This window comes from Molothrus aeneus, chromosome 3, assembly GCF_037042795.1.
Source record: "Molothrus aeneus isolate 106 chromosome 3, BPBGC_Maene_1.0, whole genome shotgun sequence".
Taxonomy (NCBI): Eukaryota; Metazoa; Chordata; class Aves; order Passeriformes; family Icteridae; genus Molothrus; species Molothrus aeneus.
The window spans coordinates 4,578,722-4,602,448 of record NC_089648.1 but is presented as its reverse complement, the minus strand read 5'-3'; the positions used below and the strand labels follow the sequence as shown (position 1 = coordinate 4,602,448).

The window sequence follows — 23,727 nt, the reverse complement described above, 5'->3', positions numbered from 1 at the left end:
TGGTTCTCAACTCGTCTGATATTTTTGCAAGAGAGAGCAGAATGTGGATAATGTGTCCCACAGCAGTCATCTCTATTCATCCTTTGCTTTCAGAAATCCAGATCTGGTCAGAAAATACTGCCAGCTGGAATTTCAGCTGGGCTGCAAGTGTATCAGCACTGCAGACTGTAATACAGAAATTGGAACCACCAAACTTAGGTACTACTGGCATGGAACTCTCCTCAGTTTTATGCTTCCTTCTATGGCAAATCTGGGAATTCCTCCAATGCACCCTTAGCTAAATTAATTCTGCTTCCTAGTTGATCTGTTTGCCTATATTGGGAGCACAACAAAAGATCTGAATCCCCAAACCTCAGGAGCTGGTTTGCAGTACAAAATTCTAATAACAACACCCTGGGCTGTGTCCCACAGACCCTGGGCAGTAACTTGAGTAGGCTGAATGGATTGTGTTCAAATCCTACATTTTAATGTGCACTTAAAATATTATGATTGTGGAAACAACTCTGGGGAAAAGAGCATTTTGATTTATTTCATTTTAGCAGTTGTAGCAGAGACAGGGGATGTCTGATGCACTTGGCATGTTGGCATTAACTCCTGCTGTTTTCTATTGTAGAAGTGTAAGAAGAAATTTGATTTCTAGTCCTGATGAATTACAGCTTCTCATCTGAAAGCACTGCTCATATCCACACGAGTCTGAAAAAATACAGATCTAGAGCATGCACAGCCTTTGTGAGATTCCAGAAGGCAAAGGAGTATTTTACTTTAGCTTGTGAAATTATTATTCATATTTACATTTGAAGCTGCTTCTTTCTTTTACTTCATTAGACAGTGGATTGATGGAATAATAAAATGAACTTCCTAACTCCTCAGTGCTTTGTATGGCACTCCAGACTGGGGTGAACTTTATTTTCTCAGTGACTGATAAAGTCATTCCCTTACTTTCTCCTTCGTTTATTATATTTTTTAAAATAAAAGCAGATAAAATACTCACAAAACATGGCAGTACATGAATTAGAGGAAATATTCAATAACATCCCAGGAAAATACTAAGTGTTAAAAAGAAATTAAAAGTGGAACAATGATAACATTATGTGACTATATAAAGCTGATTTGAGAATTAAGCATCCTGGAACTATTGTTTTACACATAAATATAATTAATGAACTAAGAAACACAAAAGAAATTAAAATAAACTTTTTTCCTGATTATAATTTTATAATTTCTGTATACAATTAACTTCTAAAAATGACCAGGGTGAATTTCTGCCTTCCACTCGATACTGGTGCAGCCTCTTTAATTCACAGACTTTTGGGGTTTTGCACAAAGGATAACAATTTCCTGCTGTTTTAGTAATTTCTGTAAAGATGAACTCAGCAATATTTACATGTGCTGAGTGAAGGAAGGTGTGTCTTGATGGTGATTTTTCTAAGACATGTGAGTTGAGGGTATTTAGGTGTATTTTCACAAGTGGAGCAAAATACACCCCATCCTTCAGTGTGAGCAGCTGAGTTTTGGACACATTTCAAATATCTACAGGCCAAGCTCCCATTAAAAGTGTGTCCTTTGCTTTCTTGTGACTAATAAGGATTTTCTGTCAGTAAGAAGCTTCAAAATGAGCTTCCTTTGTGCAGACATTTAGAAGCCTCCACTCAGGCAAGCAAACACCTCAGATCATGAGATGTTTAATGTAACATCCCTGCCTCAGACATCAGAGATTCCACTGGGAAAATGACCTTGGCTGGAGAATGAATGTTGTGGTATCAAATTGATGTGGACCGAGTCTTTGCTTTTGTTCTGATAAAAAGCAGCTCTGTCCTGTGCAATTTTCTGTTGTCTGCCCCCTGTTAAGCACAGGTTGTTCTCAGGTGATTAAATTCACCTGAATTTAATCAGCAGAATTTGGGAGTAACAGAGCTAACCCAAGCAATGAGCAAAGTCCCTGCACCTGGGTTTGCCAGCCCTCATTTGTACCAAACCAGGGGCAGCTGGGGTGGGGAGGGAGCAGGAGGTTTTGTAAAGGGTTCAGTTGTTGAACTGCCCTCTCAAAGCTGCTCCAGAGTCCTGGTGAGTGCTTCTCTTACTTATTTAGGCTTGTGAAAAACGTGTATTTTATGACTGGCTTTTTGCAAATATTACAGTGAATATTCTGTGTTATGTTAGAAAGTGATGCTGTATTCATTCTCTTAAGTAGTGTGTTAAATATAATGCTAGGTTGTAACATGATGTTAAAATAGAAACTATGCTATGTAAGATACTTTTAAACGAGCTCAGGAAACAGATGAGATAAGCAAGAAATTATTTGCATAGAGATAACAGCACCAAGCCACTAAAATCCCAAAGAGGAAGAATTATTGCCTCCTTATTGTGAAGGGCTGGTCTCCTTGCAGACTCCATGGAATCTGACCATGGTTTACAGGATGAAGGGGGGAAAGCCAATCATAAAATACACATTTTTATGACCATAACCAGAAAACACCCTTTATTTGAGAAGAGTTTTTGAATCATGTATGAGATGTATGAACATGTAACAGGCTATTGCTTTTAAGAGTTAATCCTTGGTCAGCAAGCCATGCTTTCAAGAGGAAGGCATCCAAACGTTCATTCCTAATTCTTTGCTTTTATTGTCCTGTATTGTCCTAACTCTGATTGTCCAAATTCTTATTGCTCTAATTGTATTTCTATTCTTATAACCATTTTATTACTGTTAAACTTTTAAAATTTTAAAACAAGCGATTGGTGTTTTTCACAGGCTTTTAAAAACAACCAAATAATCCAACTGACAAAACCTGTGGTGGAAAGGAGAGAAGGCTAAAAGGGACATTCTAATCAGCATTAAATTCTGAGTGTGTTGCTTTGGTGCTTTCCTGTTTATTTTTCTGGGTTTTATGTGCAGAGTATTGGTGAATCATTTGTTGGTTTTGCCATGGTGCTGCATTACTCTGTCATCAGCAGGACAGCAGAGCATGGTGAAATCGAGGTGTTGGTTTTAATCTTTAATTTTCTGTTTGTTTGCTGTGAAAGCAATGGTGCTTAGCTGCTTTTTGTTTAATAATAGGCTATAGCTGGGTAAGGTCTTGCAGCCAGAATAGGCTCTGGGAAAGCAGGTAAGTTCTGGTATCTGAGAAGTTTAACAGAAGTTTAGTTTAATCTGTCTCACACAAAAGAGACACTTGGTACTTAGAATCTTCAGGCTGTGTCATACAATGTAAAGTAAAGCAAGGTAACAAAAGTCACTTATTTTAGTAAGCGTTCTCAGAAAAATAAAGCTGTTTTGTGGTTAATGGTAGAGAAACCTTTCTTGTCTGGATTGTTAGAAAAAAGGAAAATGGATTTATAAGAAGTATTTGTTATAAACAGTGTTTGAAGTTTTAGGAGTAGTGTTTGTATTTGTGTTCTGGATAATTAACTGGTGAAGCAGAACTTCAGAAGCCTGGCAAGAGTGTTCACAGAACTGATAACTCATGACTTTGCTGCTGGTCCATTGTGACTGGAAGTTAAGAGAACAAACCCATTCTGATGTTACTTATGGTTCCTATTTGCTCTGCACTGGTTTCTGCCCCATTTGATGTTTGTTATTCACTTCAGCATGACCAAAAAGGGAGCAGGATTTCCACATGATCATATAAGAACTTTCTATTTCTTTCCTGTTTCTGCTGATTTTCAACCTCTAAAATAGAAAGATATTTTCCCTGAGAACAGTTGTTGGTCTTGGGTTTGCACTCCTGTGAGATAACGAGAAAAAAGCATTCTTAGTAGCACTGAAAACTCCCCCTATCCTGAGGGGTCTAAAAAGGAACACTTTTTACCAGCCACATCTAATATTGCCACATTTATCATTCCTGCAGACATTCAGTATACAAAGAATGATCTGACCTGTGAAGTGCAGCTCAGGGTGTGTTGGTTTGATCCATTAGGGAATCAAACCCTTCCTCTTCTCCACTGAAGTGCCTAAACTTTAAATCTTGTAGGGCTGGATGTCCATGAGAAGAAGGCTCAAATAGGATGCAGCAGTGTGTTTGCTGCCCTTGAAGAAGGAGCACTTTCCCCAGGCTTAGAATCCTTATTTCTAATAATCAGGTGAGGGCAAACCTATGCACACAGTGCTATTATCCCAGTGTGAATTATTTAACCACAGCCTGGGCGTTTTGTTAGACCACACAATTTGTCCAAGATGTGATTATACCTGGGAATTTTCAAGAGGATGAGATGAAATCCCTTAAACTAAAAATGAAAGTGGGAGTGATCCAGGCAAGTTGTGACAATGGCTGGGTTTTTTCCCTTGTTCTCTGCAGTATTTCCTATTTCTCCTTGGCTGTTCTCTGGGCTTTTTGGTTATTTTTATCACATCTTCTATATTCATTTTGCAGCTCCCCCATGATTCCTCTTTTTGTCAGCTCTGTCTTTTGTCTGTCCTGTTTCCAAAATTTTCTTCCCATTTTCCCTCTCTTCTTTTTTAGCTGCAAATGTTTTGATTCCGACTGTGATCTGCATAGTTATACCCATATTCAGTGCTGACTGTTGGCTACACAAAAAGCAGAGTAGATGGAGGAAACGCCAGAGCAGTTGTGCCTGAGTCAGCCTCTGGAGGGAACAGGAGAATCCCCCCCCCGGGAACGGCTCCTGCTGTGCTGCCAAGCAGGGGGGGGGATCTGCACCTATCACCGTGCTGCGGGCCGTTCATTAATTACTGCACGTGGGCAATTAATTAGCGCTCAGATTGGCTGTTCACTGTGACCACCAGTTGTAGAGCTGTCAGCTTATCTTTGTCTGAATGATGGCACATCCCTTTGTGCGAAAGGCACAGCGACATTCGAGCCATTTGCAGTTAGTTCGGCCCTTGAGTGGGATGAAATGGGAAATGAAGGGTTGGATTGCCAGCAGCTGGGCATGGTTAGTGACTGGTTTGGGTTCCATTTGGTTCTGGTGTTTCCCAGTCAGGCTGGAATAAGGTGAACACAGGAAATGAAGGAGGCTCCAGCATGTGATTTCTTCACTGCCAGGCTTTATCTGATGTATGAGTTTTATATTTTCAATCGCAGTGTTCAGATTGGCCTTCAAATTCTTTATACCAGATGAACACAGAAGTTTTGCTGGTTCCTGTTGAGCAGCACTGGATTTACAGCAGTGTTTCTTTAGCTTTCCAAGTATTGAGAAATCACTGATAGCATTTCAGTTGCTGTTTTTGTCTCAGCATCATAGACCAATATCTACTTGCTGCTTTATTGTGTATTTTATTACAGAATGTGTTACATGGTTTATAAAGTATCATAAGCATAGACTAGACTAGTGACAAATACAGTGCTGAGCTAGGTACAGTTCTTGCTCTTTCCCAACCCTCTCTTTTTAGTCTCCAATTCTAGCAGATTTTTCTTTACAAATGGTAGTTTTAGGTCCATTTTACTGATTGCATCAAATCACAATGTTTATATTGAGAAGGGTGTAATGTAGATCTGTTTTGGGTATTTGTTTACAACTGCTTTGGCCATCAAAACAAGTGTTTGATTCATCATCATGAATGCAAATATCATTAGACTCAAATGGGAACTCTGAGCATGCATGGGAAAACTGGAATGCGGTGGTTGAATTTCAGAGTTACACAGCAGGGATCTATGGGGTAGTGTGGATCATAAGAAATACTGGGTGTTTTCCCTGATCAGTTGTTACTAAACCCCACAATTCATGAGGACATCAGCAGTTATTGCTTAGTTTTCAGTGTTATAATGTGGGCTTTGGATAAAATCTCCTAGGATTGCTTTTCACTGGGAGAAGCTCAAGAGTTGCAAAATATCCATGAGTTATCCAAGGAAAGAAATCATTAGAGAACTTCAGCCATGGGTGAGGAGGAGCCTCAGTGCTGCAGGACTGTGCTGTGCTGCTGTTCCCTTTTCATTTGAGAGTCTGCCCAATATTTCTCTGTGTACAGATGCATATGAGTGTAAATCAGAGCTGGTCTTAATTAAAGTGCAGAATGCTTTTGCTCAAAGCATTACATTTCTTTTGCATCTTTCACCTTCTGTTACTGGGGAAATTTTAATCACCTGTTCACTTTTTAAATCTGGCCTGACTGATCCCTCTGTGGCTCCATGGTGCCATGAGAAATTCCATGTTCTGCCATGCTCAGGCCTTTGGGACCTGATCTGTCAGGAGTTCTGGTAAGCCTTGAGCAGCTGAACAAACCTTACTGACATGTGGTGGAATAACTCCATGGGCTCGAATAACAAACACTGGCACAAGGAGCAGGTCAGGACTTCTCCAAGGATAAAGAGTGGCAGGAATGGTTATAACTTTGTGTGCTTCTGTCACCATTGTACCTCAGGTGAGTTCTGGACAACACTTAGAAATAAAACCCCTGTCAGGATGCCCCTAGGATCCCAGGGCACTCTAAGTGTGCTCGAACAGCAGCTGTTCATGGCTGTGCTTCCAGGACCTTCATTAGGTCTGAGCTGCACATCCACTTCAAATTATTCAGTTTTGGCTCAGTTTGTGGCCCAGCCCCACACAGGGATCCCAGCCACTCTGAAGTCTGCTCTGGGGGTGTTTGCTTCCTCAGAGGAGCAGATGGGAGCTGCCTGGGACAGGCCATGGGAATTGTGGCTCAGAGGCAGCCTGGCTTCAGTAGGAAGCTGATGCAGGGTGATGAGTAAATGCTAGAACCTGTGTCTGTATCACTCTTCTTCCTACACAGGGAGCATGGAGGGGAAAACCAGCAGTGGAACAGATAGTAAGAGCTTGGACTTAAAAAATGCCTAAATGATTCTAAAAAGCCCATCATTCTGTACACATGTCCTGTTCTCTGTTATATATAAACAAGATATTGCCATGTAGCAATCAAGGCAGTAAATTAAAATGTTGTTGTTGCAGTATTTTTATCAACATTTATGTTTTTATTTTGTCAGGATAAATATGCTCTGTACTTGAGTTGTTTGCAAGAAGCATGTGGCAATATTTAGCATATTTAAAAGTATCATTAGAGCTATATGTTCAGATGTGTAAAAAAAAGCAATTCACTTGTGTGAGTATCAACTGTGTTATACATGCAGATACATGCACAGAGAGTCTCTGTGTCTCAGAGCTAACAGATCTGTTTTCTTTGTTCTCCCATTTGTTCCACGTGCCTGCAGTGCCCTCCCAAAGCCTCCCTCACCTGCCCTATGGTACATGCCAAATAAAATTGGTTATTGTGGTGTGTGATCTGCCTGCCAGCTCTGCAGGTCTCGGCCTTGTGCTGGAGGAGGCAAAGGTTGGGAGCTGTGATTGTGCAGGAGCAACAATCTCCTGTGTTATTAAGAGCTGGATTTTCCTCCTGTGTTATTAAGAGCTGGATTTTCCTCAAAACGTGGATGTGGTGTTTCAGAACTCATTTGGGGGGCAGATTAGATGTAGGATTATCCTGTCAGATTCCAGCAGTTTTCTATTCAATGTTCTCTCCATTTTTACAGATCTGGAGGGGTTTGTGTAGGTTGTTTTGTTGTTGCCTTGTTCCTCTTCGCTTTTTCTGGCTCCTCTTCCTTTTCTGATATTCCCTTGCTCCTGAATCCCCCTGCATTTGCTTCCATTTAACTGCTGGTCTTTGTTCCATTATTCCTTTCAATGGGGCTTGATGATGTCTTGTGTTGTATTCAGAAACAGGGATCAGGCTGCATCCTGCCTTATTTTGCTGCTAAAGTAGCTCTGTCTGTACAGTGAGTTCCCTTTTGACCCCACAACTGAGGAAAGAAACTCCTTTTGCTCTGTGAAATGGGGAATTGCTGAGTGAGTGTTTGTGTTCTTTGCTGCCGTGTGAGGACAGCTCTGTCCTTAGCACTGTGTGAGCAGTAAAATGCAGAAGCTCCCTGGTGTTCCAGGAGCCTGGAAGTGTCTTGCCAGGAGCAGGAGGAGGCAACAAAGGAGAAAACACCTGCTGGCACATTGTGGCTATTTTGGGACAGGTTTGGAGCTTCTTGGAAATATTGTTTCTTCAGAGATATTGCTACAGAGAAAGAAAAATTGTTGTTGTCTGATATGTCCATTGTTCAAGTGTAGCAGAGTCACTGCCCTGAGTACTTCACAAGTTTGACCTAAATTCAGAAGAAAGACCTGGTGTGTTCTCTGTTCTGCTAAACTGTGGGGTTTGTGGATGGTTTTAACAAGAAACAACTCTTTCATTGTGAAAAGAGACTGCCTGAAGAGAGTTGATAGAATACAGACGGTATCTGCCTCTCCCCAAGTCTACATTAATATATCTAGCACTGTTACAGAAAACTGCAGGATTCTCTAAAGGTTTGTCTAAACAGGAAATGTTATCCCCAGTTTAAAACTGGATGGGTTTGAAGTAGAGATTAATTGATCAGTGTTTAACTAGCTGGAGTTATTTTAGATTAGCATCAAATTTGCACACTGTTTTAAATTGCAAAACATCCCAGCACTAAGGATGAATTATATTGTCAAGAGCTGGTGTCAGTCCACCTGAGTCAGTGATTTCATTCAGAACTGCAGGTGTTTGTTTCCTTTTCAAAGAGCAGTTTCTTTTTTGTCAGATGGGATGTTCTGGAAGCCAGCTTTGGTTTGTATGAACAGTGAATTGCTGATAGGATGATTATAGAAGGATTCAAATTAATATGGCATTTGAAATAGAAAATATAAATTATGCACCAAAACTACAAAAGCAAATGTTCAGGTTTTCATTACTGCAGTGAAAAAGTGTTTTGCCTATCTGATGAATAGGGTAGTGCAGTGATAGATTTAAAAGACCCAGAGTAGTGAGATTTAAACTTGTATCACACATCTGATACACCCATTTCAAGGTTTCCCTCAATTCTCTATGCCTGTATTAAAGATAACACAAGTGCTTGCTTTTTGCAGCATCAGGGAGCAATTGTCTAATGCAAGTTAACTGCTGTGAGCCAAAATGCATTTCTACTTTTATCACTTTAGACTTTCTTGATGTATTTCAGTATTTGGAGCCATAGAAAGCTCTGGTTTCGAAGAGGCCTCCAGAGATCACCCAGTCCAACTTTGTCCTGAGAGCATAGCCTTAGATGTGGTTATTTGGGGTCCTGTCAAGCCAATTAAATCCTGGACTGTTTCCAGTGAGGAGACTTCTACCACTTCTCTAGGCAACTATCCTGATCTTTAGTTTTCTAGTGAGGAATGTTTTCCTTGGATCCAGACAATGTTTCCCACAAAGCAGCTCTGTGTCTCTTGCCTTTGTCCTCTCCCTGTGCATCCCTGTGAAAAGAGCACCTCTGCCTTCTCTGTAACTCCTTTTGAGGCTTGAGCCACAGCTAAACTCTTCTGCTTAGTTCTACTTGGAACTTCAGGTCCCTCCTCTGTTTACAAGTGTATAGAAAAGCAGTATAGACAAAATACAATGTAGACAAGAAACAAATACTTTTAGTCCATTGGATTTGTAATGTGTTATTAAAAAAATAATCTTGGAGCAGGATATTATTGCAACAGAAATTGTGGAGGTAGTATGAGTTTCCCATCTGGCAAGGCCCCCAGACCAGATGGATCCACTAATGACTTCTATAGAGCATTTCATCAGACCCTGCTGAAACACGTGTCTGGCATCTTTAATTATCCTAAATTAACACAGTTCCAGCCTTAGATGCTAAGATTCAGGCTTGTTGATTTGCAAAGGGAAGGCAAAGGAAATGTTCCCTGAAAGATCTTCCTAACAGACCTTTTATTAATGAGGTCTAATGTTAAAATATTACCTGAGCTTTACTGGTTCATCCTGAAGGGATTGTTTGTGTAAAAGTGCCTTTGGAGGCACTTGGATTAAAGGGGTGTTTTGCAGCTACATCAGAGTATCAGAAAAGCAGGGCCCCTGATATGCAGGAGGAATGATGCATCTGACTCTGTGGTATCAGAAGGCTAATTAATTACTTTATTATACTAGATTGTTCTATACAATATTACACTACATCTAAACTGCAACTGCACCAGCACTCAACAAAACCTCTGCTGACTGACAGTCTGGACACACCCCTGGCCCTGACAGGCCAAGGAAACAAAACACCATCACTGTGGGTAAACAATCTCCATGTTGCATTCTACTTTGGCATGACACAGGAGCAGCAGATGAGATAAGAATTGCTTTGATCATGGTTTTCTCTGCTTCTCTCAGGTTCAGAGAATGTGAATCCCACATCAGAGTGCTTTGGAATTTACAGCAGTACATTTAGCCAGGAATCCCATTGCTTTCTTTGCCTTCCCTGGAAGGAAGGGAATGGGCACTCCCAAAGCAGTCGATCTCTGCCTCTTTCCCTGCGTGTGCAGCGGCTCCTGTTGCTGTTCCCACACAGGGAAGTTCTTGTTGCATGGGGAAGTGGCTGCCAGGGCCAATGGGCACCACTGACAGCACCTGCTGCTGCTTTGATCCCTTGTTTGCATCCCAGCTCCTTAGCAAGAGGGAGTTCCTGTCCTTTTCCCTCAAACCTGGAAAACAGAGATGAATTTTCTTGGGAAATTTCTTCAGCCCACCCTGCTCATATCTTGTCCTCCCTGTAGGAGGAATAGGAATTAATCCTGTAATAATGTGTTTTCTATACCATAAATTGCTGTTGTTTGAATGCTTTGTTTCTTCTAATTGTATTTTCCCATAATATAACATAACAGCATTTCAGTGTTTTCCAGTGGTGCAAATATCGATGTGCTTTCATTGCAAATGGTCCAGTTATGGGATGTTTGCTTAGAAAATGCACCTTCACAGTTCAAAACACAGCCAATCAAGTTGATTCCCAGTTAAGGAGGCAGGGAAGGGCTTGGAAATCTTATACCCTGTGAAGACAGCACATGACCTCTGTAACAGAGAATTTTTAATAGTTGAACACACATCAAACATATAAGTCATATGCAGGTAACAAACAGTCACCAAGAGTTGTTCTTGAAATTTGGCTTCATTTCCTTCCTCTAACCCACTGCTCTGTCTGCCAAAAATAAGCCCTTGGTTATCTAACAGCCAGACTGAACGTGGGCAGGGGGAGTGCATTGGAAAAGCTGGTGGCAGGAGATGAATGTCCTCAGTGGGGCTGGGAAATCAGACTGCTAATTTAGGTGCCAAAAATTGATATTATTCCCTAATTTTAGTCCCCCCACTGGCTGACTTCATGCATCAAAAAGGATAAAACAAATAGCAGAGACATTCAGTACAGACATGCTGATGTTTAGGAAATGTGTTCGTGCTCTTAACCCGAGAGGAGGCTCTGGTGTGTGACCTGCTCCATGCTAAATGGTGGCACGTGTGATTGAGTTCTGCTCTAGCAGTAAGGGAGATTAGCACAATTAAGAAAAGTGTTCTAATTTAATTACAGCTACCACACCTTAAATTTGTGGTGCCACCTTTTATTGCCTGTGTAGGTGTAGAACTGAGGTGAATCAGCTGACACACAATATAATGTACAACTCTAGCCTGGGGAGGAAAGGAGGAATGGGCAGGGGAGATAAAACAGTTAAATTCTGCTACAATTGTTCTTTTTCCATAAAATGCATATGTCTACAAAACTTCCTTAAGCTTTTTGATTAACTTTTCCTAATAATTAGTTTTATCTGTTCCTGGGATAGCAGAAGTATTCAGCTCCCCTCAGCCACCTGGTCAGTGCCAGTTTATTAATAAGATGATTTCTTTTTCCATGTGTAGCTCACATACTCAGCCATTGTTCAAATTTGTTTCCTGGGTAACTGTGTGAAACTGCTTTTGTATTCATATGACTTTGCAGAGAGGTTTTATTCTCATTTTCATATCTGAAGGGTTGTGAACAGACATACATGGTTTGATTCTGGTGAAACAATTTACTTCTGTGTCTGTTCTGAGATTGCTGTGTTTGAACATTTAAAGATGAGAGGATTTCTTGTGTGTATTTCTAATAATGAACAATATCATTATTCAGCCTCTGGTCCATATTTCAGAATATTTGAGCTGATGTGCAAAAGAGGATAATTAGTAGAAAATCATCCATTACAAACCTGTGAAAGACTAAGATCTGAGTCTGTGTTCAATCAGCTTATCAATCAAAAGTACTTAAAAATTCTCTGGTTATGCTTTTCCTTTTTCTAGTTAAAATATTATTACATGATAAATTGTATTCTGCACTCACCGTGTCAGTCTCAGCAAAACATTTTAAGTAAATACCAGAATCAGCTGGGTTTTGAAGACAGCTGCTGTGATCCTGCCCAAAGTGTGTTCTAACTGAAGTGTGTTGTTTGCAGCCTTGCAGTTCATCCAGATAAAACCTTGGTAGCCACAGGGCAGGTTGGAAAGGATCCCTACATTTGCATCTGGGATTCCTACCGTGTCCAGACCGTGTCTGTCCTGAAGGATGCGCACACGCACGGCGTCGCCTGCCTGGCCTTCGACTCGGACGGCCAGGTCAGTACAGCTCAGCTGGAGCTCTGCTTCACTGACAGATGCACCTTAAATGTTTGGTGTTTCAGCAGCTCCAGGTCAGTACAGCTCCTCCTCGGGCCCTGAGCTCAGCTGGAGCTCTGCTTCACTGACACAGATGCACCTTAAATGTTTGGTGTTTCAGCAGCTCCGGGGCTGCAGTGTTGGAGCTCCTGTTACAATTGAGTTGTGGTTGCTGTTCAAGGCCTTGGTTTGTATCGTAATTGTAATTGCAGTAGGAGGACTGCAAATGCAGCCTTGAACAGGAGGTGCTTTTGGGATGAAATCACAGCCTGGCATCCGATGGAGTGGAGGCATTGGGTGTTGGACAGGTATCCAGAGCAGAAATGCCCCTCTGTGGCTTAACTGCAATGGCTTCACCATGTACTTGTCACCTGCTGTCCAAAGAAATCAGTTCCTGGCAAAGCCCTCAGAACCCTGCAGCTTTTCTGGCAGAAGAACTGCACTAATCTCACTGCTGGGAGAGTCTCCTTGGCTGGGGTGCACAGGCAATTTAATTGAATAATGGCATTAGGACACACAGTGTGGCTTTCTACAATGTGATTAGTCGAGATGATATCTTGAAACAAAATTCATTCCCAGCTACACACGATTTTTTTTTCTCTCTGGCATGTTAAAATCTTTAGGCAAATAGACCTAAAATTCATTTGTACCTGAAAAATATTTCACAGAGCTTTATAAATAAATTTCTGGCTGTGCAATTTTTGTCATAATTGATGACAATTTTGTCCTGATGAGTTTCCTGATGTAATACTTACTAAAGTATTTTTAGGAATGCTTAGATTAGCTGATACCAAAAACCTCAGACAAGAAAGCCCTCAGATCAACAGAACAAAATTTCTAGTGGTGTAATATTTTTTAAAGATATTCTTAATTCAGAAATAAATACTTTTCATTTTTCCCCCTCATGTTTAACTTCATAAGACTGGTGGTTAAACCTTTTTTTTAAAGGCATTTCAGCATCTCATGGGAGTGAAGGCTCATGAGCCCGGGGGGTGTTTGAGGTCCTGAAGGCCCTGATGAATGCTTGCTGTAATTAAAATACAAACTCACTGCCAGGTTGACCTTGCAGAACAGTGACAATTCCCTTTCTGGAAGTGCTTGAGAAATTGCAGTTTATTCTGGAAATAAAAATTTGCATTGAACACTTTTATATCTGGAGAACGACCACTGCTGGAGAACATGAATATGGATAATGCATCTTGGCTTTCTGCTGCTCTTCCTGGCTTTGCAGGAGAGGCTGAGCCAGAATTGAGGGGCATGGGAGGAAGTCTGTGAGTATTTGGAGCTCAGAGCTGCTGGCAGTTGTGGTTTGTTTAGTCAGCATTCCCCAGGGAGCTGGTGTCTGTCATAGGGCAAACAGACACTGCTTGCACCTCCCAGTGCAAAGCTTTCCTTCTTTTATATCCAGAGGCTGTTCAAAGCCAGGGAAGATCTGTATTTCAGCCCCAAAACACAAATAAATGCAGCAATCAGGAGTGGTACAGATGCAATAAGAACTGTATTCTTTTCACTGCTAGTTCTGCCAGCTCTCCACTTCCTGAATAAAAGTAGGCAGGGGCAAAGCCCAGGTGACTCTGCTGCGCTCCCAGAGTGGATCTCCATGGGTTCAGCTCAGCTCTGTGTGTGCTCCTGTGCAAGAGCTGCTCCATGTGCAGGGGTCTCAAACAGGGCCACCTCACCTCTCTCTGAGCCCAGTTAATTCACTTTTCCTGAACCAGAAATTCTGGCATATCTGTTCCTTTTGGATGAATGAGTGGGAATTATTCCTCCTGGCCAGATTGGAGATGACCCTGCACGGAGACAGCGCAGTTGTTCTGCAGTGCCCCCCTGGCCTCGTGTTCCACAGGGTGGGGAATGCAGATTTGTTATGGTTCCTAATAAATGGAGATCATCAATACCCAGGGGAGAGCTTGAATGCTTCCTTTGTTTATGCACCTTCAATACAGTTTCTGGAGACAAAGAGAGTCGGAGTGAATTTCCTATTTTGTGTTACCTGTGTTTAATACAGTCCTGATGGGAGCTGAATTTCTTGCAGAAGTGTTGCTATTTAAAAATACATATTTTAGTCTGGGCTTTTTCTGTCTGAGCAGGAGCTGCCGTTTGGCAGGAGGGAAACTGCGCTCGGTTCAAACATTTAATGAGGAGCTGTCATTTTGCCTGTAATTAAAAATGTCTTCTCTTCAATCAGGAGTTAACTACAGTTTCTCCTTGAAAGTACTAACATCTCGTCTTCACAGAATTACCTACAAAGCAGATGCCTCATCCTGAACTATTTTATCAATGCCCCCCAGCTCAATTTCTGCTTTGAGTTATTTCAGATTAACCTTTTCTAAAAATATTTTTAATGGAGTGGGAATGGCACTGCCATAATGCATACACACCGAATGAAAAAATTTAAAATGCAGCACTTTGCTTCTTTAGCCAGATCTTCCAAATCTGTATAGATTTAAAAATAATTGTTTAATTATGTGCCTAAACTACTTGGCAGATATTTTCTTCTGGCAGTTTTGGGAATTCTCTTAATAGAATTCTGTCATATTCCCTTCCAGAAGGAGAAATAAAAGTTTGTTTCAACCAAAAAGGAAATTCAGCATTATCACTTTTCTGCTGGCAGGAGGCCTTCCTCAGCAGGCCAAGGTTAAAAGAAAATATCAAGTACTTGTTAGTTTCTCATAGTGCTTTCCCTGCTGATACCAAAGTCAGCTAAAGAATAAACTTTCTAACACAATTTGAAGTTTTAGAAAGCAGCCATTCCTTACTCCAGCACTGGACACACTTGGAGTGATTTTTTTTCTCTAATCAAATGTGTGTTGTGAAACTCTACAACAGGTCATTTATTCCCTCTTGATCAGACATATTACAATATATTTCCCAGCTAATACATAAACACCACTTTCCCCAGAACTGATTTCTGTGCCTCTGCCCCTTGCTGGAGCTCCTTTTGTGGTCCTGGAGGGGTCTCTGGGGGTTGCTCTCACTGAGAGCCCTCAACATGACCTGCCTTGGACTTCTCAGGGCATGCACTGGTGTTTCTTGATACAGAACTGCCACAAGCTCCCCTCAGGTTCCTCAGTATCTGTTTATCCACTGGTTCCAGCCACCTTTAATTTCCTGTGTGTCTTTTATATTCTTTATCAAATTTGCTGGTTAGTAGCTGTGCTCTATTTTGCAGTCTCAAGGGAACTGAACATTTCTATTCTCCATGTTGTCTGTCAAATCCCCCTTTTCTTGAGACTGTCTTTTTTTAGACAAGTCTCAATGCTTCATTTTTTGTACAAAGTGTTACAACTGTAACATTGAATTAAATTGCTTTCTAAAATCAAGGGAGTATAATTGCAGATTGTCCTGCACTCCCTGGATGGAAAAAGCTCTCTTGGCCCTAACTCTTCCCTGTGGTTCTTGCCAAAGTACCCTGAGGGCAGGCATTTAGGAAGCCATGGATAGGCATTGTCTGCACATATGAAGTAGGTGCCATTCCCTGTACTAAGGTCTGATTTCCATTTCCCACTGTTGGGCTCCTGTGTGAGATTCCTCTGTGTCCTCAGTGCCACTGGGCCACAGGAGTTTCTCAGTGGCCCTGCAGCTGGGAGTGCTGTGACACTGACACTGACCAGCTCCTGAGTTCTGTTGACATTTTGAGTAATGTTAAAATGCAGAAATCCTTTCACATTGTGACTTCCTGCAAAAACCATAATTTTATTTGATTGTTCCACTCTACAAACTTCTTTAACTCTCCCTTCACAGCTCCATTATGAGTCAGAGCCTATTGACAGAGTTCTGCCCTCCCTGGAGGGTGAACCCTCCTGGGGAACCTTGTTCCTCCCAACAGTATCTGAGCACATGTCCAGGTTGCCCTGTGAAAACCTTGTGTTCCTCTAGGAACATTTAAATTCTCTATATTTTTATTCACATGGAGGGAGGCTGGACTCAGAGGAACTTGTGGTATAAGTCTGAAAATGGTGGTGGTGGTGAGGGGTGTTGAGTTGGGTTTTTGGAGGGTTTTTGTTTTGTTCTTGTTTTCGTTAATACCACGTTGCTTGGTGCATTTTCTGGTGGGACAGTGGTTGAGTTCTGCATTATTCACTAGGTAGGTTTTGCATCAGGGTAATGCCTGTTGTCATCTCTCATTAAACCAAAGCCCCAAACCATCAATTTCATTCCTCTAAATCAAGAAAGTGTAACTGCTGGGACAGTGAGGGGTGTGTGACCCTGGTGCAGTTAATGCAGAGGCTGTCCAGGGGCTCTCCCAGGAGGGAAGGTGTGCACTCGTATTTACACTCAGGAATGGGATGAAAAGGCCTCGAGTACCTGCTCCCTGAATTATTGCTACAGAATGAAACTGGAGCCTTCTGGTCCTCTATGAGCTGTTATTTCCTCTCTCTGTTATTCAGTTGTTGAGAGCTTTATTGCATTTAATATTTTTCCTAATACAGCATTTTAGAGGAGTCTGTGGTAATGACACTTATTTTCTTTGCCAGCTCAGTCCTTTTGTGTTATCACAGACAGTTCCAGATTTCAAACAATTTGCTTACTCAGAATTTGAGCCAATTTTTTTATGGAGTTCATGTAAAATGGACAAAATTAGGACAGTCACTGGAAGGGAAAAGACCTGCAACTTCCACAGTGATGGCTGATCTTCTGCGCATGTCGCAGATGGATGCACGCTGCTTTTTCCCTGCCAGAATGCTGCCTCCATTTTATTCTGTTCTTTTTATTTCTTCCATTATTGAGATGGGAAAATTATTAAAATGAAGTTCTTTAATTGGTGGCCAATAAAACTTTAATTGAGCTTGGTTATTAGTTCATTGTTTTGGTTATTTTAACTGGTGATGTGATACACTAAGCAATAAAAAGGCAATTATTAAAAGTACATCCAGTTCTGGTTCTAAAGCTCATCAAAATGAGCATAATGAACAAAGCAGTAGTTGGAACTAGTGAAAGCTTTTATTTCCCTTTCACTTTTATTATCAGATTAATAAATGAAAATGCTAGAGGTGTGCACCTGAAACAAGCACCTCAGATGTTTCAGGGTAAGAATTGCACGTGGAACACTGCTGGCCTGAAATCAATAACCTGACCTTTTAGAGAAGATGAGACATTTCAGTGCTCTCTCCAGTGGGTAAATGTTGAGTGTGAATCTCTTTGCTTTTGCAATGTGGTTCAAACCCAGGTCACATGTGGGAAAATCCATTTGTGCACATAATCCTGGGAGCTACAGCAAAATGATTTGGGCTTGATTTCCTGTTAACTGGATTGCGTTGTTTCTCCTCAGCGTTTGGCTTCCGTGGGACTGGATGCCAAAAACACGGTGTGTATTTGGGACTGGAAGAGAGGAAAGCTCCTGGCAACAGCTACAGGCCACTCTGACAGGGTAATGTATGGAAGCGGTCCTGGATTCTCTCTGGGAGCTGCACAGGTCTTTCAAAAGTCATTTTTGTTTCTGTTAGGTTAATCCAAAGGTAATTTTGGTCTTTCTGCCAGGCTTGTAAAATACTGGCCGAGATATTTATTCCTTCTCATTGGGCCAGACCTAGCACAAGGCTCTGTTAGTAAGCCTAGGGAGGAAATACCTTGTACCTACACACTGAGTGGGATGATCTGTAGCTCTTCATAGGAGATGTGAAATGAGCGCTCCATGGACAAAGATCATCTTGTGTCTGAGTGTTTCAAAAAGACAATTTATTCTGAGGGCAAATTTAGTTACATCCCTTTCAGTTTTCCTTAAGACAGTTACCTGTAGAAGAGACTTGATTGAGATAAATATTTCTTTTATATATGTTAGCTTCAGGTAAAGGATCATAACTTAAATAAAGAAGAGAACTGATGAGGTATAAGTTTACAATGTTATTCAGGATTAGAAAATGTTTTACCACGTTTAGCATAAGCAAAATACCTCCCTGACATATATAAGCACATGGGTGCATACATTAAAATAAATTATGGACACATTCTGACAACTTGTATGTATATTATCATATTATAACATGGTTTGCATCTGTGAAAGTTTTGCTGCTGACCTCAGTAAGTGCAAGATCAGGTTTCAGATAATCAGAATTCTCCAGGACATAGGCTGGAAGTACTAAAATCTTAGTTCCTGTAGACTTTCCCAACCAGAAAAAGGAGCTTCTCCACAGAAGAGGGAGTGGGAAATAATGCCTATGGAAATATTGTTTATTCAGTAACATCCTGGAGCTGGAAGGGATTGGCAGTGGGGAACAGGGATGAAGTGTGTTGACAGAACTGTGTGAGGAACCTTCTGTGTTTGCCTTTGATTACAAAGAGTTCCAAATTTATCTGTAGAGTGTTCCTTCATTTTTAGTAATGTGTTCCAACAGAAATTATGGCTAAGCACTGGTAAAAGCAAGCTGGACCTAGATGCCATTACTGTACAGGTTAAAATATCAGCTTAATATATTTCTTAACAGATATTTGATATTTCCTGGGATCAATATCAGCCAAACAGAATTGTCAGCTGTGGAGTAAAACACATAAAGGTAAAGAGCTTTCATTGTTTACTTGGAAAAAGTACTTGCACACACCAAAAAAAAAAAAAAAAAGTCTGTGTTCTTACCTGATGAGGACTTGAAATATAGGACAGATTATATTTTTCTTTCTTTATGTGAACATTTTGCAGAATGTTTTGTTTGAAGCCAGTTCAGACATTTGGCAGTGCCTGAGCTGCAGATTACCTGAACAAGAAAGTCAGCAAGATTCTTTGATGTAATTTTCATCATTATATACTTATAGTTTTGGGTCTTCTACCCTCTCCATTCCACTCTAATGGTCTCCGCCTTCAGGGGTTTCCCTCATCCAGCATCACAAAGGGTCACTGTGCAGCTGTAGGAGGAACCAAGGTAAAAGGTGAACAGAATGACCTCCTGCACTTGGGCTTCTCATGTAACACCAGTGAGAACTGTGCAGGGCCTGCAGAGACAAAACTCTGGTGCCCCACTATTTGCTCTTCTGAGTCACCCTTTATGGAAGTGTTTGAAATGGAAACCTACATATATAATCCATGTTTTGGATAAAACATTCTTATGACTTTGGAAAGCTTAGAAACAAATCCTTGTCTGCCAATATCCCTTTCAGGTTTCTGTTTTTCTCCTGTCTCCTCACAAACATTCCTAACAGATGGCAATTATTTCACATGACTGGGGTGGGAAGAGCTTTAACTAGAAGTTTAGGAAACCAGTTAATATCTCTAGTTCTGGTTCCTGAGAAGCTCGTGCCCTTAAACCACCACTGCTTCAAACTGTGGGTGGTTTTGGCAGCAGTGATACCATCTGTTGTGTTCTGCAAGCTGTTTTCCTAAACCTGTGTTTGTTTGGCACCTGTCTTCTCTTTAAAATGGCCATAATCACCCTGAACACAGAGAATACCAGGCATTGGAAATACATGGAGATAAAGGAATGCCAAAAATAGTCAAAAAGCAGCATGGAGGGGAAATTGCTCTGTGTTCCCCTCCAGTGGTGCTCCAGCAGCTCCTTGGTACGAGGCTGTGGGAATGTGATAATAACAGCTCTGAAGGAATTGCATCACTGTGGGAACTGGGCTGTTTATTCTTCCATCAGTCCAGTTCTGCTGGCTCATTTGGCTGAGCAGGGATTAGAAGCTGAGGTAAAGCCCAGGAGCTCAGGATCCTCCCTCCACCCTTCTAACACTGCTGCCTCAGTGTTAGAGAACTCCTTCCTTCTAGCACTCCTTCCTCAGCTGACCAGAAAGGAGGAGAATTTAGAATTTAGGTTTTACTCAAGGAATGAGAGCCCTGGGGACAGTATTCCCTCTGCCTTCTAAATTGGCTGATGTTATGAGGCAAAGGGAATATTTAATTGAATTAACAGAGAAGGAGCTGAAATAAAAAATCTTGATCCAAGGATTTTCTGGAATAAAGAATTTTAGAAAAATACCTAAAAATTTGGCTGTAGGCAAATGAAGTGGGAATAGAAGGAAGTGATGAATCCATGTCAGACACATCAGTATTCCTGTCCAGTGTCTGCCAGATGACAGAGCAGGGGTGGCTCCACTGACACACTGTGCTGTGCTGCACCCAGAGATTTGCTGTTCTGTATCTGCACCTGTCCAGAACATCCTGGTGCTGACAGGACTGGAGATTTCAGCACTTCTCTTGCACATCTCTCATTGATATTCTCTTTATTCTGCCTTCCTCAGAAGGTCTGGTCCTTGAGGAGGAGCTGAGTATACAAATTCTGATTTCTGCTTGATAAATGATACTTATTTAAATTTTAAAAAGCACTCTTATTAAAAAACAAATAGTCTGGTATTTCTAGCACACCTCCAAAGACAACCTTCTGAGACAAACTTTCTGTTTTCTTCACTCCTCTTCCCCAGTCAGTCTTGGATTCCTTTTTGCAGAATGTTAATGACTTTGGGGTGGCAGCTGGAAGTCCCCTTTCCTCACTTGGGAACCTGTTACTCTGGGAGAAAGGGAGTTATCTCATGTACAAGTGTTTGCAGTCCCCATGAGCAGATGGTTTCTCAGTAACTGTGACTATATTTGAGGGGCAGAACTCTTTCAGTGCTCTGGAGAAGGACAGAAATGTCTGCTCCAGCACACAGGTTGTGTAAGATAAAGAATTTTATCACGTCAGTGCTGTAGCTGTGTTTTGCAGATGAGAAAAATGGGATTTGCTGGGTTTAAAAAAAAATGGGTTTAAAAACATGTACTTGTCTGGACAGCATTTCCTAGCAAAACCAGATCAAGGAGAGAATGAGAAGGGCAGTGTGGCAGTAGTGAGGCAGCACTGAGCCTCACCCCCTCAAGCAGTGTTTGGTCCTTTGTTTTGGATTTAGATGTTCCATATTTGCCTGGATCTTTCCTTGGTAAATGGGCAGACTTTGGAGTAGTGGATGTTCTGATAGGACTGAAGGAATCTCTTCAGTGCCTGCCCAGACACTGCTCTGTCAGGATGTGTGTCTGAGATCTGCACACTGATGTGAAAAACCAGAAATTCTGCAGAAACCTCTCCTGATCTGCCATTTACATTTCACAGTTTTGGACACTGTGTGGAAACGCCCTGACAGCAAAGAGAGGAATATTTGGTAAAACAGGAGATCTCCAAACAATCCTGTGTTTAGCCTGTGCTAAAGAAGACATCACCTACTCTGGGGCTTTAAATGGGGACATCTATGTTTGGAAAGGGCTCAACCTGGTGCGCACAATTCAAGGAGCACACAGTGTAAGTGGTGTTTTCTGTCTGTTTGATAAGGAGCTGCTCATTGAATTGAAAAACTTCCTGAAGGCTTAGCTACAAAGATTTCCTTCTGTTTTGGGTCAGAAGCATGTCTGAGGCTGTTCAGCAATTAAGAACTTAGATGTAATGTTGTGTTTGTTGACATGTTGCCAACAGATGCTGAGCTGATAGTGCCAACACTGCTGGTATTTATAGCCTCCATCTAACCAAGTAAGCCAAGCCTCAAGTGAAGTCTGTACCCCTAAAGTTTCACAGATTGAGTAGCTTCAGTTACGATCAGTTTACTTAAAAATAGTTGATAAGCAGATTATCTAGGCCTAAATAGAATTTTCCCACTGAAATCCCCAATGCTGGAGACTGACTCCTCAGAAGAGCTTCAGTGTGGAGCAAGCCTGTTGAATCTGGGAGTTTCAGCTATACTCCAGCCATACTCCAAAGAGTTTACTCCAATTGCCTCCATAACACACACCCACAAACCACCACCCCCAGTCTGGAGCTCTCATAATTACAGAGTGAAAGGGGGATGTGCAGGATTGTCTTAGATTTCTAACCAGTCTAATCCAATTAATTTCTCTCTGGCTTTCAAGTAGGGATTCATTGTCTTATTTCAAATGAGGACTGCTCCCATTTGGAATCTGACTGTGGGTGATGGCATTCTGATGTGGGGTTTTTGGAACAAAAGGAAATGACAATTTTCTTTAGAAAAGTGGTATGACATCTAACACTTGTTACTATAGTTTTGTTCTAGAAAGAGCACTGCAACAATAATAGGTTTTTTCTGATCTCCCAAAATTAGTTATGTTGACAGTTCATCAGGATTTTTAGGACCTCTTCAAATGAGATCTAAGGATTGATTATTTACAAAAGTACTCCCTAATTTATGAAAGCAGAGAGACTGGAGTCAGTGGGACATTCTACCTGAGCAACTACCATGAAACTGCAACTGCAATAACACAGCAATGTCTTTGGCAAACAATAACCCCCTGTATTATGGTAGCAGAATTCTGTTTGCAGAATTTTACTTAGGTTCATTAAAATTATTAAATACAACCTCTTTATACATAATGTGATTAATTTTGGAGTTTGCCATTGCTAACATGCAAGCTCATGTAATTAATAATTAGAAATATTAATTTATGAAGACATTGCACAAGGCCACTTTGAAAATGGAGGTCTTCTCTCCACTGTATTTATCTCCATGCAGTTCAACTTATCTCCTAACCAAGGTTTTCCTGATAAAATACTGGCTCAGCAGGCATTCCTTGAACTATTCCAAGGTAGTTCAGCAGTCATTAATCATGAGGCGTTTTCAAAACCAAGGAGAAATTCAAGCTGTCATAGAAACCTGTTTTCAACAAAGAGAATGAATTGACACTCTTTCAGTTCCTGTCAGATCCCAAACGATGTCTGAACTGAATTCATGATGAATGTCTCAGTCACCTCTGCTCCTGTAAGAACATTTGTATTGCTTGTTTGCTTGGTTTTGTTTATCACGGGGAACTCTTTACTTTAAGTGCTCCACTAGTTCTTCAATTGTCCTTGTCATAATATTACCAAAGCTAAATGTGAAGTACTGCAGATAGGCTGTGTCAGTGCTGTTTGGACTAAGGTTTCTACATAAGCCACTCGAGTGGAGCACTTGAAATAAAAGCTGTGTTTGCTGGTTTGCTTTCTGGATGGGCAACACTTCTGTGCCCAGCAGTTTCTGGCCTTCAACAAGAGTCTGTTTGAAAATGTTTGCTTTGTGTGTTTAAATTGCTTGTAAAGACCTTTAAAACTTGGGCTGCTGTTGGTTGACAGGCTGGAATTTTTAGTATGTATGCCTGTGAAGAAGGCTTTGCCACTGGAGGGAGAGATGGCTGCATTCGGCTGTGGGACACTGAGTTCAAACCAATCACTAAAATTGATCTCAGGGAGACTGAGCAAGGATACAAAGGTAATGAGCTATTCCTTTAATGGTTTTTCACACATCTGGATAATGGATTGTGACAGCATTTAATGTGAAGCATAGATGTCTCTGCGTACTGCTGATTTTTTTACTTAATGACTATATTTATTTTGGATCTGTGTTCCCTTCCCTCTCTGACAATTCTATAACCTGTGGAGTGTTCCATGGTTCATGGT

General features: G+C 41.2%; 1 protein-coding gene across 3 annotated transcripts in view; it reads left to right on the top strand.

Moving 5' to 3' along the window:
• Nucleotides 1-23,727, top strand: part of EML6 (EMAP like 6) — a 93,191-nt gene that overhangs the window by 14,992 nt on the left and 54,472 nt on the right. For all 3 annotated transcript variants that reach the window (XM_066546061.1, XM_066546060.1, XM_066546059.1), the window contains exons 2-6: nucleotides 12,193-12,352; nucleotides 17,664-17,762; nucleotides 18,817-18,885; nucleotides 21,403-21,588; nucleotides 23,404-23,539. In XM_066546061.1, the coding sequence (XP_066402158.1) occupies nucleotides 12,193-12,352; nucleotides 17,664-17,762; nucleotides 18,817-18,885; nucleotides 21,403-21,588; nucleotides 23,404-23,539 (650 nt within the window). The remainder of the gene's footprint in view (nucleotides 1-12,192; nucleotides 12,353-17,663; nucleotides 17,763-18,816; nucleotides 18,886-21,402; nucleotides 21,589-23,403; nucleotides 23,540-23,727) is intronic.